At 42.9% G+C, this 18,453-nt stretch overlaps 2 protein-coding genes across 2 annotated transcripts in view; both read right to left on the bottom strand.

Annotated features, from left to right (window-relative positions):
* COPG2 (COPI coat complex subunit gamma 2) overlaps positions 1-2,670 on the bottom strand; it is a 140,702-nt gene extending 138,032 nt beyond the window's left edge. The window contains exons 1-3 of the mRNA XM_003920989.4: positions 2,554-2,670; positions 1,419-1,471; positions 828-908 (exon numbers count right to left, since the gene is read on the bottom strand). Of these exons, the coding sequence (XP_003921038.1) occupies positions 828-908; positions 1,419-1,471; positions 2,554-2,590 (171 nt within the window). The 5' untranslated portion in view covers positions 2,591-2,670. The remainder of the gene's footprint in view (positions 1-827; positions 909-1,418; positions 1,472-2,553) is intronic.
* A 267-nt stretch (positions 2,671-2,937) lies between these two features.
* Positions 2,938-18,143, bottom strand: TSGA13 (testis specific 13). The gene is made up of 7 exons (XM_003920993.4): positions 18,121-18,143; positions 16,492-16,570; positions 14,172-14,243; positions 12,711-12,923; positions 6,906-7,048; positions 5,877-6,004; positions 2,938-3,107 (listed from the first exon to the last, which is right to left on the bottom strand). The coding sequence occupies exons 1-7, from the start codon at positions 18,141-18,143 to the stop codon at positions 2,938-2,940; spliced, it is 828 nt and encodes a 275-aa protein (XP_003921042.2).
* Between the last annotated feature and the right edge of the window lie 310 nt (positions 18,144-18,453).

Raw genomic sequence — 18,453 nt, 5'->3', positions numbered from 1 at the left:
TGAACACATACAGATAGTTTTTTCTTGTCATTACTTCCTAAACAGTATAGCACAACAACTATTTACACAGCACTAACATTGTGCCAGGTATTATAATCTACAGATGACTTAAAATATATGGGAAGATACGTGTAGGTTATATGCAAGTACTACACCATTTGTATGAGGGCCTTGAGCATCTATGGATTTTAGAATCCAATGCAGGTCCTGGAACCAAATCCCCACTGATACTGAGGGAACATGAATCCGTGAAACAAAATCATATTTTCTAAGGCCCTAGACATTTCATGAAGTTTTTTTAAAGTCTGGGGCAAAAACAACATGTTTTAACTAGTACTCATTAAATTCAAACCAAAGGATTTATTGAGAATCTACTATATGCAACACTGGTTTAGGACCTCATGAATAAGAAAGAAGTACAGGTTAAACATCCCTAATCTCAAAATCCAAAATCTGAAATGCTCCAAAATCAGAAACTTTTCGAGTCCCAATATGACACTCAGTGAAGAATCTCATTGGAGCATTCTAGATTTCAAATATTTAGATTAGGAATATTCAGTGAGTATGTACTCTGCAAATATTCCAAAATCAAAAAAAAATCTGGAATCCAAAACACTTCTGGTTCTAAGCACTGCAAATAAGGTATACTCAACCTGTATATGTCATAGTCCTCGTGCTAAGTTTTACGTATTTTTTAACCAAACATTGTATATAATAAAATTAAGTTAATTTCAATAAATAATTATACTTTCCAGAAAGCATTTCATTGCATCTTCAGCATTTCTATTCCAGGACACACTTATCTGAGGAAAATAAAAATAATTTACCTGGTTCAGTAAGTAAAGAATCTTTGTAAGAATATGCAAACATCTTCTTGGATTGATGGGAGTTTCATTGAATATACGAGCCTATGAAAAAAACAAAAAAAAAATATATGTTTCCACCTTTTCTATCACAGATTATAGCAAATCAACTTTAATAGTTTTTAATCACAGTGTCCAAAGAATATTGTGTATAGTTCTCAATTTACTAAAGTATCTGATAAATTATTAAACACGGCCTTGATTTTCGTTCCTCTACTTTCTAACTCACTCCATTAGGATGACTACTTCAACTTTATGGGTTATACCAATTAAATAAGGATCACAATGCTTATCTATATCATACAATAACTTTGTACTAAACACCTTTTCTTATATAAAATTCCCAACCTGTGGCAAAGCCTTCATGCCTTTGCATTTCTACAAGCTCTAAATTCTCCTGTGACAAGTAACCTCTCTTCCTTTTCCCTCAAATCTATATTCTCTAACCTCTGTTACGTTCCTTATTTTGGATGTTGTGATCACAGCAGCCCAGGAATTCTCTGCCCACCACTCTAAAACAGAAAAGAAAGAGCACAAGATACTTCCCAGTCATACCTCCTGTAAAACAGCACTCTTCTCCAGATGCTGGAAAGGGTTGGAGCCACTACCTATTTACAAAACAAAACAATGTCTTGAATAGCAGCTGTCCTACACAAACGTATATACTTCCCAGAGAAGGGTATAGAATGCTTGGGAGGTGACCACTGGGATATCACAGTGATAATTGTTGCTACTATGCATACAAACTGAATGAAATCACTTTGACCCTGGCTCTGTCACTGCCATATTTGAAGAGCAGCGACTTCTTTTGCAGCAACCCTCTCCAAAATGAATGTCTTCTTTCCCTGCCCTCTTTTTCCATGAATGTTAAAAATGTGTCATTTCCACGACAACAAAGATTAATGAGATTGTGGTAGGGTGCTTTTGATTTCCTTAGGCACTATTTTGTGTTTCTAGCACTTGAGAGGCAGAAACGAAGTTTCCCAGAGAATCATGCATACGGAAGCCTGCAAGAGGCCGTGGAGGTTGACTAACCCAACCCTCTCTCACACTATGAGAGCTGCTACCAAATACTGAGAATTTTTTCTTTTGAAGGATGCTTCGCATCTTCCTCATTTGCTCTGGACCAACGATGGGTATCAAGACGCAGGTCACTTATGGACGCCTGCGATTCATCGAGCTGTGTCCCACGGGACAGTCTTGCCCCCAGGGAACCGGACAGAGCCAGGGGCCTCAGGAAAACTATAAGGTACCAGGAACCTGAATGTTCCTCCACACACACCCTGTGCCGTCGACCCCAGCCCCGGGAACAGGGTGCTCCCACTCGGGGTCCGACCCTACCAGGACCCCTTGCCGCGGAGACGCGCACACGCCCTCAGCCCCTGCCGGGGACCTGCGCGCAGGGGCGGAGGCGGGTCCGAGGGGCTGCGCCGCGGGAGGGGCGGGGTCGGGGCGCGCGCGGGCGCCGGGGCGTGAGCGCGCGGCCGGAGAGAAGGCTCCGGCGCCCGGGGGAGGGGCTACGGGCAGGCCCCGTGCGGCCGCGAGGGGAGGGGAGGGGCCGGCTCCAGCTCCGGCCCCCTGGCACAGCTGCGCCCACGCCCCCAGCCCCGCCGGCCCGAAAGCAGGTGGCGGCGGGCGGGGGAAGGGGCGCCCCGTGACTGAGGGTGGGCCTCGGAAGCCCCGCGCGTACCAGACTCCTCGTCCTTCTTGTCGAATTTTTTAATCATCTTGGACGACTTCCCAGCGCCCAGACCCACCGCAACCGTCCCAGGCGCCGCAGCGGGCAAGCGGAAGAGGCTGCAGGAAGGCCGGCCCCGCGCTCTCACGCCGGTTGGGCCGCCGCGCCGTCACTCGGGGCCAAGGCCCGCCCTCCCCGGCCGCCCTCGGCTCCCCCGGGACGCAGCCACGCCCTCTCCGCCTTCCACGGCTGGGCCAAGGCTTCGGCGCTACCCCCCCGGCCGGCGACCCGGGAGCCCACGCCGGCGGCAGCAGGAATGTGGTTTTATTTCATTGGCGACTTATGCGGACCCCTCGGCCTCAGAAGAGCGAGGCGGGAGGCCTGAGGGGTCTATGTTCACCCGGTGACCGTGGCCTTTTTGATTATCCACTGCGGGGCCCTCCCGTTGCGGAAGGCGCTCTCCCCAGGCGCGGTTCTGGTGGGCATCTCTTCCAGGAGCGATGCGAGTGTCAGTGGTTCCCGAATCACCTTGGAAGTCAGCCTTTCACTCGCTAACTTCTTGGAGGCTACGACAAAGCACAGGCACTCTGGTGAATGTGGCTTTTCAGAAGTACTCGAAGGATGCTTAGTGTGAGACGTGATGGAGACCACTTGGAGGGACCAGAGGCTGGTCTTTAAAAGAGGGTAGATTTTGGACTGTGGACTACCACTCCCTACCTACTTTATAATTTTGGATTCCTTCATTTTATCAAAATCCAGTGTGAAACACACTGCCAGTTTAGAGCCCTTGTTCAATCCTGCTTCTTTCAATGATCCCATCTGAAACCATATTGACACTTAAGAAACTCTTGCTGAGTTAGCGTGGATTCATTCGTAATTCATGTTCCTCTTTTTCTCAGAGTGTATGCTGGCTTTCTGTTCTCTTGTCTAAGAGTGTGGCTAAGAAACTTTGCCTGCCTTTGGCTTCAGTGGCATTACTGTTTAGAAATGTAAATTAGGTCTGTATTCAACAGGTTCCTGCCCCTGCAAAATCAGAGAAATTCTAACCTAAATTACAATCTACATCCTAGAAAAATTATTTCCCTTAAGTATAGGTTTAGGACGAACTGTTGATATCCTGCATATAGTATCATTTAAGATTTAACTCTTACTTGACTAAGTGTACTATTAACTATTATGTTTGCTTTTTGTGGCTTATAAAGTTCAAGTCATATTTTGTAGGTGGCGTTTTCCTTGAAGGAAATAGAAGTCTGCACTTATTTATTCTAAGGGTGAAAATGAACAGGCTTTGGGGAAGGAAACATCCTTTTCCTCTTCCTTGGCCCAAGGGTACTGGGAACCTAGGCAAAGACAGCGTAGATAGGCTGAGAGATTCCCAGGTATGGGTAATGCCCTGGAGACCTGCCGCGAAGTAGAAGGACCTGAGTTCAGATTTGAGGCTGACCCTAAGACTAGCCCCTTGTAACGCAAGATGAATCATTCTCTGCTATTACTCAGTTTTTCTGGATCTCTATGAAGTTTTGTTTTATACTGCAGGTTGTTTTTAGCTGTACAGTATTTAGGGAGTTAAGAGCAGCAGCAGGTGGAAGTGGAGTGGGACGTGGTGGCAAATAGGTATTGCAGGAGCAGAGAAGCCTGAAGAAGCCATTTAAGGGATGGTATGTTACGGACCCCAGGCCTCTGGTATCAGGGCTGTTTGAACTGAGGATGGCTGGCAAAGTGGTTGAGCAATCACTACGATGGCTCTGTGGGACAGGCAAGGAGACTTTAATGAGTTTTAGAAATAGCTTGAGGAGAGAAACCCAGTAGGAGAAATGGACCTTATCTTAAAGCCATGTGCTGGTGAAGTCTCAGTACCCACCAATTAATTATATATCTGATACACAAATGTGTACTCAGTGCTCTGAAATTCTTCAGTGGGTCCAAACTGCCTACTGGATAAAACCCAAACTCTTATTTAAATATTTAAGGCATTGTGGTATTTTTGGTTTTGTTACTGTTGTTTGTTAGTGTGTTTGAGACCGAGTCTCCCTCTGTCGCCCAGGCTGGAGTGTAGTGGCGTGATCTCAGCTCACTGCAACCTCCACCTCCCGGGTGCAAGTGATTCTTCTGCCTCAGCCTCCCAAATATCTGGGATAACAGCCGCACACCACCACGCCTCACTAAATTTTTTTGTATTTTTAGTAGAGACGGGGTTTCACCATGTTAGCCAGGATGGTCTTGATCTCCTGACCTCGTGATCCACCTATCTTGGCCTCCCAAAGTGCTAGGATTACAGGCATGAGCCACCACACCTGACCATTTGTTTGTTTTTCAGACAGGGTGTGACACTGTTACCCAGGCTGGAGTGCAGTAGCACTATCACAGCTAACTGCAGCCTTGAACTCCTAGGCTCAAGCAACCCTCCTTCTGCAAGCCCCACCCCCCAAAGTAGGTCACACTACAGGTGCATGCCACCGCACCCTGTTAATTTTTTAACATTATTTTTTGTAGAGACAGGGTCTCACTGTCGCCCAGGCTAGTGTCAAGCTCCTGGACTCCAGCAATCCTCCGGCCTCAGCCTCCCAAACTGCAGGGATTACAGACACACCCAGCCTCTCAAGGCCTTTTGTGATCTGTTTCATCTCTTTCACATACTGAAAATGCTATTATTGGTGCTTGATAAGTGTCTAACACTAGTAGGAACCCTAGAAATACGTTAAATAAATGGTAATATGTGAGGAGGATTCTCATTGTATCCTCTGTCATGCAACCCTATTCCAAGCCCCTCCCCATCCCCTACCCCAATCCCAAAGACTTTTTGTACCTTTAAGACACACAGACTTATCCTTTGGCCCTTTTAGAGCAGTTTTTCCTCAAAGTATAGTATGCATACCACTGGGTAGTTCTAGGTGGTACATAGATAAACATTTTAAAATTTAATTGTTATAAATTTGACTTAAGTGTTTCAGAAAAACGTATAATTTGTACATCAAAACCATGATGTCAATGATATAGTATTAATTAGGACAAGAATTTTTAAAAAGCCTTTTGAAGAAAAATGCTAAGTAAATAATAGCGCAAATAATACATCAATATGGCAAAAACTCTTAAAGTGGTAGGGGATATAGCTTAGGAAACACTGCTAGAGCTTTCTTGAAATGTGAGGACTTTAACAGGGTGCAAAGCTTTGTACCTCCTGAGCCTGCATTTGTTATTAGCTTCCATGCTGTAGGGAGAAATAGTCTCCACAACTACGAGAGAAGCCAGTTGGCCACATCTATAATCTTCATGGATTCTAGCTCTAGCCCACATCTCAGTCCAGTAAGCCTTTGCTTTGGAAGACAGGGGCTTACCTTCTTTCCTTATATCTCTCTCATGGACTGGAGCAAAGGTGAGCTGAGGGTACATTTTTTTCTGTGTCCGCAAAGCGTAGACTTCTGAATACTTCCCTTCGCTCTTGAAATCATTGTCAGTGGAAAACCTTAACAAAGAAAGTTCTTTTTTTAGTAGATGCTAGGGCAGGGGATTCATGGAACCATTTACTTTATATTATTGATTTAATTTGAGACAAGAATCTCATTCAGTCACCCAAACTGCAGTGCAGTGGCATGATCTTAGCTCACTGCAACCTCTACCTCCCAGGTTCAAGTGATTCTCCTGCCTAATCCTCCCAAGTAGCTGAGATTACAGGCACTTGCCACCATATCCAGCTAATTTTTGTATTTTTAATAGAGATAGGATTTCACCATATTCGCCAGGCTGATCTCAAACTCCTGACCTCAACTGATCTGCCCACCTTGGCCTCCCATAGTGCTGAGATTACAGGAATGAGCCATCACGCCCGGCCCCACCATTCACTTCAAAGTTAGCTACATTCTCAGATAGGACAAGGCAATGACAGGAGGCTGTTGATTGGTACCAAGCAGGAGTATGGTTCCACGGCAAGGGATGTTTCTCAACTTAGCACGGTAAACCTTTGGAAGAACTCTAGAATCTTCTCTCTTCTCTGTAAACTACACATAGGCTGCTCTTGTAAGTAGTTTCAAAGAAAACCACTTTTGTATAATGTGTTCTCGTAACGCATTATTCCTATGCTATAGCGCCTAACTTGCACTGAGGCTACTTCTTTTTTCTCTGTTTCTTCAAAGCACAGACCTTGGAAGATTTCCCTTCAATCATGAAACCATTGCTAATGGAAAACCTTAGTTTTGCATGACTGTTTCTCTTCCATTAGAGTGTAAATGAGGTTAGGGTCATGTAGGGAAGTCGTGTCTTATTATCAGTGTATGACCAGAAAATACGTCCTTAAGTTGTACGGCAAAGGACCAGTAACATGAACAGGGAAAAGATAGGAAAGAAAGCGAGAAGAAGGAAGACTTCACCTAAACCATTGTTCTCGCGTGGATGTAGGATCGTCCGACAGTATCAAAGGGAAGCTTGGTTTCAGCTTAGATCTTAACTTTTTTTTCTGAGGCATCAAAGGCAGCCAGGGGTTCTCAGTGGGTTTGTGCTGATGATGACTTTCCTGTAGGGAAACAAAAGGAGAGTGAGAGATAGTAAGCTGAGTCCCTGGGGATTTAAAGGCTGGACCGAGTTCCTGGACTAAGTTCTAATTCCCTTACAATGATGCAACAAAACCTGTCAGAGAGGGAAGTGGGAACTCAGAAACCAGAATCAAAGAAAGCAGTTCCCTGGAAGGGAAAACGTATTTGGTGTTCTTGTCCAAAGCCTGGTCAGTTTCCTAAGTAATTTATTAAATTTGCTTACTGGACCTTGGAAGTGAATGGCAGAGAAAGTTACCTAACCTGGGGACGGAGTCAACCAGTGAACTCCTTGGGAAACTACACATTTGACAATAAATTGGGAAATAGATCAATGGGACTCTACCTTCATTTCTTGAAGGTGGCTGCCTCCTCCACATTCCATTCTCCTTAATGAGAAGGCCATGGAATGGGATGTTGTGAGGTAATAATTACATTGTTACTAAAGGTCATAGAATCAAAGTCTTTCAGAAAGAATCTTAAGTCATCCAGTCTGTTTGTCTGACACTCAGCCTCTCCATAATCTCACTATCAAGTGGTCAATCTTTCTATACCTAAAAAAAGAAAAAGATTTCATCTTTGATCAGCTACTAGATTTCTCCCCTTAACCTTTATCCTGTAATCCAGACAGAACAAATCTAGCCTTTCTTCCTTAAAGTCCTTAAACATTTTGAAGAAATCCATCACATTCCTCCTAACTTCTGTCTCTTCTAGGCTAAACATTGCCAATGTCCTGAACTTTTCTTCATACGACATGGCTTTGGGTTCCTTTTTTTTTTTTTTTTTTTTAATCTAATTTGAGAAAGCTACAATTCATGTCCTAATGTGTGACAATCTGAAATGAAAACAATATGTCAGGTATAGTAATTGCATGGATAGATACCCTGACCCCATGAAAGTGTCTGTTAAAAGTCAGCTGGATGTGGTGGCTCACTCCTGTAATCCCAGCACTTTGGGAGGCCGAGGCAGTGGATCCTTTGAGGTCAGGAGTTCGAGACCAGCCTGACTAACATGGTGAAACCCCATCTCTACTAAAAACACAGAAGTATTAGCCTGATATGGTGGCAGGCTCCTGTAGTCCAGCTACTCGGGAGGCTGAGGCAGGAGAACCGCTTGAACCTGGGAGCTGGAGGTTGCAGTAAGCCAAGATTGCACCTCTGCACTCCAGCCTGCATGACAGAGCGAGGCTCCGTCTCAAAAAAAAAAAAGAAAAAAGAAAAACAACAACGAAGAGTCACCAATTCTGAGAGCCTTCTTAATGGCACTAACATTGCCACTCACATTCATCACATTCCATCTCCTTATCTTGCTTTGTCATGACATTTATCACATTATACGTTATCTATGTGATCATTTAGTAGTTTATGGTCTAAGTCACTAGAATTTAGCTTCATTAGAGCAAAGAATTGGTCTTAGTCATTAATATATCCCTAGCATCCCTAATAATGCCTGGCACATAGTAGGTGTTCAATAAACATTTGTTGAATGAATAAATGACCAAACTAACATATTGAGCTTTTGCTATCAGAATCTTAAAGCCTTTTTGTCTTTAATACTTGCTGTTTCTGAACCATGTCTTTTCAATTCTGAACTTATTCTCTTTAAGCTTTTCTATTAGGCTGGTATAAAAGTAATGGCAGTTTTGCAATTATAATGGCAAAAGCTGCAGTTACTTTTGCACCAACCTAGTTATTTTAAGGAAAAGAAACCCATTTGAGTCATCTTAAATAATAGGTGTTTTACTGTATGAGCACATGTGCCTAGGAACTAAGATATAGATAACTGTCCAGCCATAAGAAGAGCAAAAACTTAGCAGAGCTGGACCTCATAGCAGAAAAACTAACTGGAAAGTTATTTGGAATCCAAGATGGCACTAACGAAGGACCACCATCTTAACACAAACATGTTACTCACATGTTTCTCCTATTTTCTTCCTATCTGCTTCCTTCTCCTCCCTCTACCTTGTTCACTCCTCGCCTTTATTCCATATATATATGGGTTTCTTCTACCTATAGCTTCTGCTTATTCACTTCTGCTTCCTACTTCCCTGTAACTTCAGCCTTCCTATACTCTACTTCATGGCTTCCTCACTATCTTTCTTCCGCTTGGTTTGAGTCTTTTAGCCCCACTCTATGTCCTTTTAGCTTTCATTCCTACTGCTTCAATCTTTTCATTTCTCAATTCAGAGACCTGGAAACAAGAATCTGATTAGCTCAGGGGTTCTGGGTGTTGGTAGGTTGGTTGGTTTTTGTTTCCATTTGGGTTTTTTGGGTTTGTGTGTGTGTGTGTGTGTTGTTGTTGTTGTTGTTGTTGTTGTTGTTGTTTTGAGACGGAGTCTCGCTCTGTGGCCAGGCTGTAGTGCAGTGGCACAATCTTGGCACACTGCAGCCTCCACCTCCTGGGTTCAAATGATTCTCCTTCCTCAGCCTCTCGAGTAGCTGGGACTACAGGTACGCACCACCACACCCAGCTAATTCTTGAATTTTTAATAGAGATGAGGTTACACCACGTTGGCCAGGATGGTCTCAATCGCCTGACCTTGTGATCCACCTGCCTCAGCCTCCCAAAGTGCTGGGATTACAGGCATGAGCCACCATACCCAGCCTATTTTGGCTTTAGGGTACCAATCCACATCACAGGTCACTACCCAGCCTATGAATTTTGCTTTGCTGGGTCTGATATCCTCCTCTGGTCTCAGCTAGCAGTGGGGACAGGGCCATATTGTACAAAATAGATCTCTTAGGACATTGCCTTACTCAGGAGACTGTGGTAGGGTCTGTTTCACTTAGAAGGGACTGTTAGTATAACAATCACTGTAATAGATGTATTTAGTACATTCCACAACTTGCCTACTAGAACTCATGCTGTTTTTGGATACATGCCCGGGTATAGCAAAGAATGCTTTTCTTACATATGATCCTAGATTTACAAAAGATTATCACATTTGTCCAGGAAGGGAAGGAAAGGATGCTGCATGAATATTAAAGAGGCATTGTAGATATCAGATGTTTCAATCTTACTGGGCTTGTTCCAGTCGGATAGCCGCATAAAATAACCATTGTGCCAGTCTTTGAGCCTTAATTCTGTCCATTAATACAACTTGGAGCCTAACTCTGTCCATTAATACAATTTGACGGTACCACAATTTGCTCATCAATATAATTAGGTTCTGCACCTGAACTGGAGGGTTCACAAAGTAGGCAGGCTATTGGAAGAAAGCTCTTCCTGCACTCAGTTTATATGATAGCTTTTTATTTCCTTCTGCTCATGAGGCAGGGCAATCCTAGCCTGGCATTCATCCCTTTCTCAATGTATGGTCCACCCATGCCATGGGAAACTACCACTGAGCTTACCTTCAAAGGGCACAAATTCTGAGACCCAAAAGACCACAGGCAGTAAATTCATTAACTCCTTTGTTAGTGTATATCATTGGATATCGGCATTTCATCTTCCATTTGGAGGCGAATCTCTCACTGCCATCCATCTAGCAACTAAGGAAACACTAACTTCAAATTCACCATATTTTATTATAAGGGTCTTACTTGGGTAATCCCATGCCCAGCATCAACTTTCTACTAGAATCCTTTGTTTGCACTTTCACTTAACTCATTGATTTAATTTGTTCTTGTTAAATTAAACCTGCTCTCAAGGCTGTCAAGACCTTTTTTAGATTTTGATTCTTAAATATCTTTTTTTTTTTTTTTTTTTTTTTTTTTTGAGACGGAGTTTCACCCTTGTTACCCAGGCTGGAGTGCAATGGCGCGATCTCGGCTCACCGCAACCTCCGCCTCCTGGGCTCAGGCAATTCTCCTGCCTCAGCCTCCTGAGTAACTGGGATTACAGGCACGTGCCACCATGCCCAGCTAATTTTTTGCACTTTTAGTAGAGACGGGGTTTCACCATGTTGACCGGGATGGTCTCGATCTCTCGACCTCGTGATCCACCCGCCTCGGCCTCCCAAAGTGCTGGGATTACAGGCTTGAGCCACCGCGCCCGGCGCTTAAATATCTCTTAATGCAGTTTTTCTCTACTTCCTATGCCAATGATTTCGTTCAAGTCTTCAGCATCTCTCACCTTGACTACTGTGATATCATAACTTACCTTTCTCGGTTTTGTCTCTTCCACAACTATGAATGCACCTTTCTTCAACCTCCAAAATAGTTTTCCTAAAGTGCAAATTTGATTACATCCTTTTGTCTCCTGCCATTTACTCCTTTTTTTTTAATTTTTTTTTTTTTTTTTTTTTTTTGAGGTGGAGTCTTGCCCTGTTGCCCAGGCTGGAGTACAGTGGCACTATCTCATCTCGCTGCAACCTCCACCTCCCAGATTCAAGCGATTCTCCTCCCTCAGCCTCTTGAGTAGCTGGGACTACAGGCATGCACCATCGTGTGTGGCTAATTTTTGTATTTTTAGTGAAGATGGGATTTCACCATGTTGGCCAACCTGGTCTCAAACTCCTGACCTCAAGTGATCTGCCTGCCTCAGCCTACCAAAGTGCTAGGATTACAGGAGTGAGCCACCACACCCCACCCTGCCATTTATTCAATTACATCTTCTTGAATCCACCTCATTTTCCCATGTCTCCATCCCTTTGCACATTCTTCAGATTTGATATTTTCCTGTTCTTTTGTCATGGGTCACCTCCCTACTCACTATCTTTTTCCCGGCAGAAATACTGTATCCTGCATTACTTCTGTATCTTGTATATTCTTCTATTACTTTTACATATCTCATTTATTGATCTCTCTCATATTAGACTCCAGGTTCCTTCAAGATAGAGACTGTCCTGTAATCATCTTTAAATTCTGGTTTTTAGCTTATTGTATGCTCAGCAATTGCTTATTGAGTAGAATTTGAACTTCTGTAGTCTATAAAGGAATTTCAAAGGTTTGGCTAGTGTGATGGTAAATTCCCTCTTCTGAAACCTGAAAGCAATGTGTGTTAAAGCATTATCCTATACTCTTTTCCCATTTAGATATTCATCACTGTTTTTAGTCCTCATTTCCTGACTCATCTTTTACTACTTTGTTCTTAACTAGAAAGTCAGTGGCCAGTCTACTGTTTGTTAGTTACAAATTAATTATCTTTGGTCAAAGAGGAGCACTTTCCAATGAAGACCCCGTTTTCTCCCTGCAACAAAGTTTCAGTGCCCAAGTTTATTGAATTCTGATTCCCAGGTTCTCCAGATGCTGTTTTGTGAAGCATACGACCAGGAAGAAGAAGGAAGAGATAGGCCAAGTGCAGTGGCTCATACCCATAATCCCATCAAGTGATTCTGGAGAATCACTTGAGGCCATGAGTTCAAGACCAGCCTGGGCAATATAGTGAAACCCCCCACCGCCTCTACAAAAATAATTTTAAAAAAATTTAGTCGGGCATGATGGTGCACACCTGTAGTCCCAGCTGCTCAGGAGGTTGAGACGGGAAGATTGTTTGAGCCCAAGAGGTCAAGGCTGCAGTGAGCCATGATTGTGCCACTGCAGTCTGGCCTGGGTGACAGAGTGAGACCCTGTCTCAAACAAACAAACAAAAAAGGAAGAGGTAGTTTTCTGAGTACCATTCTCCATGTTAAGTTAGCCTCCTTCTCAAAGCTAACTCCTAATTCTCCAGGGTCTACATTTCGGGTGCCAGAAGACTTCTGCTTACCATAATCTCAAGCAGTAACTCCTTGGAAAAGTATTTTGATGCACTGTCCTTGTCTTGCTGGGTCATTGAGCAGGGAGGTGGGTTGTTGGTCATAATCAGTAAGGTCTTATCCTGGTCATACTCTGTTACTTTTAACATGAAGCTTGTGGTTTTCTTGTTTTGAGCCAGGAATTTCTGTAGCGCAGTGGCCTTCAAAGGCTTATAGTACTGGGCCTGAGCAGACAGAAAGGTATCCAGAGAGGAAAAGAGATTAGGTCAACAGCAGGTTAACAAATCATCTGGCTAATACTTTGCCTCTGTGGGGTAAGAACAGAAGCTGGACAAACGTGCTGCAAAATTTCTGGGGTTTTTTTGTTTTTGTTTTTGTTTTTTTGAAATGGACTCTCACTCTGGTGCCCAGGCTGGAGTGCAGTGGCATGATCACAACTCACTGCAACCTAGACCTGCCAGGCTCAAGTGATTCTCCTGCCACAGCCTTCTAAGTAGCTGGGATTACAGGACATGCCACCCTACCCAGCTGATTTTTTGGTGGGTTTTTTGTTTGTTTGTTTGTTTTGTAGAGATGAGAGTTTTGCCATGTTGCCCAGGCTGGTCTCAAACTCCTGGGCTCAAGCAATAAACCCGTCTCAGCCTCCCAAAGTACTGAGATAACAGGAGTGAGTTGTCACACACAGCCCTAAAATGTGTGTATCAGAAACTGTCTGAAGCTCTCAGTCCCTCTCTTCCCTTGAGGCATTCCCCTGAAAATACACTAAAGGTTTCCATGGTAAAAGGAGTCAGGTAATTTAATTCTTCCAACATAGTGGCGCAAGCAGAAAAATTTCTATGTGGCTAAACCTAATTGGCCTCATCTCTACAACTCTTTCTAAGGTATGGGGTGGGGGAAAACTACCAGGGACCAAGTCTTGCTCAGGGAGTTCTTCAGGAGGAGGCACAGCCAAGGGCAACACCTTTTCATATTTACGTCTTCCCACACACCAACATTTCTCAGGCACAACGACATTAGCATGCATTCACAAGCACAATGTTAAAAAGGAAAAGCAGTCATGAAAGACAGCCTGTCATTTAAGGTATGGCTGAAGAAGGGGCAGTCCCACTACATTTGCTTTTCTCTCAATAGGAGAAAGGTAAAGGGTTAGAAGGGAAGGAAGTGAAAGGGAGACAGTGGATTATAAATATATATATATATATTTCTGGCCATAATATGTTTTCTCAAGTTAAAAAAATCAGCTGTGGGGACGCACTTTTCTTCCCACTTCTCGTCTCCCACTTTGCCACCCCAGTTCTCAGCACGGCCTCTGGCATCATAACCTAGCCGCAGCTCCGCCTGCCTGTCCCCAGAGTATGCATACTCACAGAAGCCGGGGACCCTTGGAGGCATTAGGGACACCTGCAGTGGGCATTGGCACCACTGCTGGAACTTCCCCCTAGAGATCCTGGGGGAGTGCTTTTTCCACCTACCAAATTTGGATGGACTGTGTAATGCCGAAGGTTCTTGAGAACAAATTTCGATCTCCCGACTGCATCAAAAATCTGAAGACGATAATCAAAGTTAGTGGTTTGAAGTCGCACCTATGCTAAACAGTATTCCATTCCTTACCTCACCTTAGTCTCGCCAGAGAACTGGTCTCTCTACCTTACACTGTGATGAGTACAGTGTGCTTCAGATTTTGTACTCTGTGGTTTCTGGAACAAGGACCCCAGCAAGGGAACCTGAATTCTAAGACCTCCTGACCGTGACACTTGTCAGCGGGAATGGGGCCAGCCTTATGATACGTCAGGAAAAGCCATTAGGAGGGAAGCAGACAAGGGCAGCATCGGTTCAGACTGGGACAAATCTCTGCAAGGAGTCACGTCTTTCTTAGGCCTTCTCCATAGAGATGGGAGTGAAATGAGGTGGAAATACAGGGAAGACAGATCTTTAAAGAGAAAAGCAAGTCTCAAAAGGGCATTCACCTAAAAGTTGTGGGCACAAAGGGGCCCTACGACCAACTCTGCCAACTGAACTGGGAGCCGATCTACCCATAGAGAGAGGAAGAAGCAGCGGGGCATGTTGCAATTTTGAACATCTCTGCAGTATACAATTCTTCCAGAAGTGTTGCAAAAAATAATTGAATTTTGGTAACACTTCTGTCTACCACTTTGCTTTTTTTTGTTTGTTTGTTTGTTTGTTTGCTGATGGTAGTCCTGCGTGTTAGTGGATGGTTTGAGTGTCACATTTGGTAGTAGAGGAGCTGAGCCTCTTCCATTCCCTTTCTGCTGACCCAGTGTTCTTGCTTCTCCTCTTGCATAGCCCTGTCTAAGGGTGAATCAAGGGGATAAGAACACAAGGAGGTAAAAGCTCTGAATTATCTTCTTCTGGCTTGGCATAACCAGAAATTAAAAAAAAAAAAAAAAAAAAAAGGAGAGTACATCATAAACCTGTGTTTGGGTCAGCATTTCTTCTTCCTTTTCTTTTTTTTCTTTTTTTTAAAGACAGGGTCTTACTCTGTCCACCAGGCTGGAGTGCAGTGGCACAAACATAGCTCATCTTGAACTCCCGGACTCAAGTGATGATCCCACCTCAGCCTCCCAACTAGCTGGGTCTATAGGCATGCGCCACCACACGCAGCTACTATTTTTTATTTTTTGTAGAGATGGGGGTCTCACTGCTGACTAACTCCTGGGCTCAAGTGATCCTCCTGCTTTGGCCTCCCGAAGTGCTGGGATTACAGGTGTGAGCTACCACACCCAGCCTGGCTCAGCATTTCTAAAGACTGCCATACCTCCCCCATCAGGAGGTGATATGGTAAGGTGGGTACAGAGGAAAAGGAACATGCACTGAAAAGTGAGTAAGGCAAGAGGGCTAATGGAAAAGAGGGAAGCAGTCAGAATGGGACAGTACTGTGAGTTGAGAGGAGGCCCTGCTATGCTCCAGCAAGAAAAGACCAGAAATTGGCAATTCTTGGCAGTTGGAGAAGGAGCAGGGAGAAAAGTAGCAAAGCCACTCCACAAATTCCCTTAGAGAGCATGGGATGCACTATGGGATGGTGGGATGGATCCAAAGATTCAACCATTTAATTTTTACCACCTTATGGAATACTGAAATTCATTTATTGAAAACAGAAATATATTACGAAAAACCTGCTTCATCAAAATGAAATGTATGACATATTTAAAATCATAGAAGTTAGGAAAAATTCATTTGGGAGAAAGATATGAAGACCTTTTCTTTTATTTAAAAAAAAAAAACAAAAAAAAACCTTTAGGGAAAAAGTCCATGGTGAAATGTTTTTACTCCTGAAGTTTTCTGAAGTATTGCATATCTGTTCCAAATTAGTCTCCAGCAGTTGACTAAACCTACAAGGTTGTCCAAATTGGAATGTGTTTTTAGTTTTGTCATGTTGAATTGTACTGTCTGTGGCTGATTAAATAAAAGTTGGCCAGGAAAATTCACTTGAATATGGTAAACATGGGAAAACAACCAAGATAGCCAATGGAGTTTTGCTACAACAGGTAGCTGTAAAGTCTGCATGAATTAGGGTGTGACACGCTGCTACTCCCTAAGATATGTTTCTGCTTCCTGGATTTTATGCCCTGATTTGTTGCTAATGTATCCTGTCCCTTCTTTTTTTGTGCTCTGTTTCTCTTTGATAACATTTGACAAGTTAACCTTCTTTTCTATATAAATTTTTACTCCTTTTTGCTTTTCAATAGGAAAGTATGTGATACCCAATTTATTAGGTATACTAAGCAACTGCAAAGAAAAATTAAACATTGAGCACTTACTAACACTCCTTACCTCTTCACCATTGTCAACCATTCCTTTCTCACATTTAGCTGAGCTATTTTCCGAAGTCTTTTGTTTGACATTTTGAAACCTGAAAAAGAGGCAGAACATCCAGTTGCATTTTCTGGCTCAGAGACCTAGCCTTCTGCATGTTGTCAGTCTCGCTCAACAAAGTTTGGGAGCCTAACTCAGACAAGTCCAATTAAGGTGATCACTAATTGACTATGTAGTTTAAAAAAAAAAAAAAAAAAAAAAAGGACTCATTAGCCAGCTGCATGCTAGGGAAAAGCAAGACTTCAGTTTGAAGAGTTGAACAAGTGGGACCTTTTAGATGACTCAATGACATCCATTGAGTTGGTTTCTTCTAAAACAGGGATTTTAGATCATTCACAGAAGTGCTGTAATAGACTGCTTAAGGAAATTATTTTGGGCAGTTAGCGCCTCACAATACCCTTTAAAACTATCCAGTATTTTGAATACTTACCTGCCTACTCTTCTTGCACAGGAAAATTGCCCTACCTTGCCAGTAATTGGCCAATGATTAGCCAATGAATCTGTGAGAAGGAATATAGTCAATGGAAACTCACAACTAAGTTTCCAACTCTTCTTGACTTTGCTTGGGTTACTAGCTCTCATATCTTCCTAACCACATCTCTAAAGACGTCTCTTCTTATAACTAGGGTGGTAAAAAATAATCATCAATGGCAAATATTTCTGTACTCTGCTCATTTACTTATTTTTCCATCCCTTGCCCTAATACCAATTCTCTTTGTGGAAAAGTAGGGTGGAGCAGATTCTATTCTTTGCTATTCTTTTAAAACCATTTGCTGATGGAATATAATGTAAGATACTCATCAGTGAGATTTGGTTAATGATTAAGAGAAATAGCCTGCTTCTCCCTTGGAGACAGTTCCATTGTGGGGCTAAATTAGCTCAGAGTAAGAATTCTGTAACTATCTCAACTAGACCTCTCTCCTTTAAAAATGAGGATAGCAGAATAAGGACCAAAATAAAAGTAGAAATAGCCAAGCTATGTAGTTTGTAGGTCAACTGGCTATAGCATACTATAAATAATCCCCAAATCCATGGTTAAATCTCATTCAAGGCTGGCTACCTTCCATTGTAGCTGGCTACCAACTGCATCATTAACTCAGGTCAGAGGTCTTCTATACAGTCCCAAGTGGAGCAGGTGACCCATGATGAAGAGATCAAAATTGATCCCAACTTAATATCTTAAAATTTGTGCCCTTTTAATATGTCTTATTGCATTGTTATCTAATAATTAGTAATACAGTATAATATTTATTGTAGCATTTTCAGAATGATTCTTTCATACCTAAAAGGAAGCACAGAATCCCAGATACTTTCCTTCAGGGCCAATAAGGCATAGAACTATATGAAAAGTTAGCCCAACAGCATCTCTGGAACAAGCTGGTGCTTTCTTTTTGACTAAAAGTTCCTCTCGTTGTTGCATGAAATATAGACCAAGATCTGGTTTTTGATCCAGGGACAACCAGTCAATTAAAATACGTTTAATGAAGGTCTACTCTGTGACCAGCACCATTCGAACTGCTGTGGGCTATGCAATAAGTTAATATAAAGTGGTATTTATAACTTCGTTGGGCAAACAAGACTACATACTTGGTTTGTCTCTTTTGGCTCATTGCTGTTAACTGCTAGTTGGCCAACCCAAGGCAGGTATTCACCCAAGGCCAAATTCAGTGTCTCTGAATAGTCCACGTTCTGCAGGGGGTTCAATTCAATCCAAATATTCTTTCCTTAGCACACAATGCGTGCTCAGCCCCATTTTTGAGCCTGTATGGGAAACAAAAAAAGACCGATCAGTGCTATTAAACACATAGAAAACGCACAAGACAACATGTTGATGCTTGCCCTTAGAAATTAAGTTTATTTGACAAATGGGGGGAGATGGGAGAAGGTGATTATCTGATGTAAAACAATAATGACAAATAC

The sequence above is a fragment of the Saimiri boliviensis genome, chromosome 10 (assembly GCF_048565385.1).
Source record: "Saimiri boliviensis isolate mSaiBol1 chromosome 10, mSaiBol1.pri, whole genome shotgun sequence".
Lineage (NCBI taxonomy): Eukaryota > Metazoa > Chordata > Mammalia > Primates > Cebidae > Saimiri > Saimiri boliviensis.
Note: the sequence above shows the minus strand (reverse complement) of the source record. Positions and strands in the feature narration are given on the sequence as shown.

Bases quoted from the DNA above. Each gene is read 5' to 3' on its own strand.
- TSGA13 (XM_003920993.4), bottom strand. From the start codon at position 18,143: ATGAGCCAAAAGAGACAAACCAA. The intron at 16,571-18,120 runs GTATGTAGTCTT...CCTCTTTTTCAG, and splicing joins AGCCAAAAGAGACAAACCAA to GTTTCAAAATGTCAAACAAA. The intron at 14,244-16,491 runs GTAAGGAGTGTT...TATCGTCTTCAG, and splicing joins TGGTTGACAATGGTGAAGAG to ATTTTTGATGCAGTCGGGAG.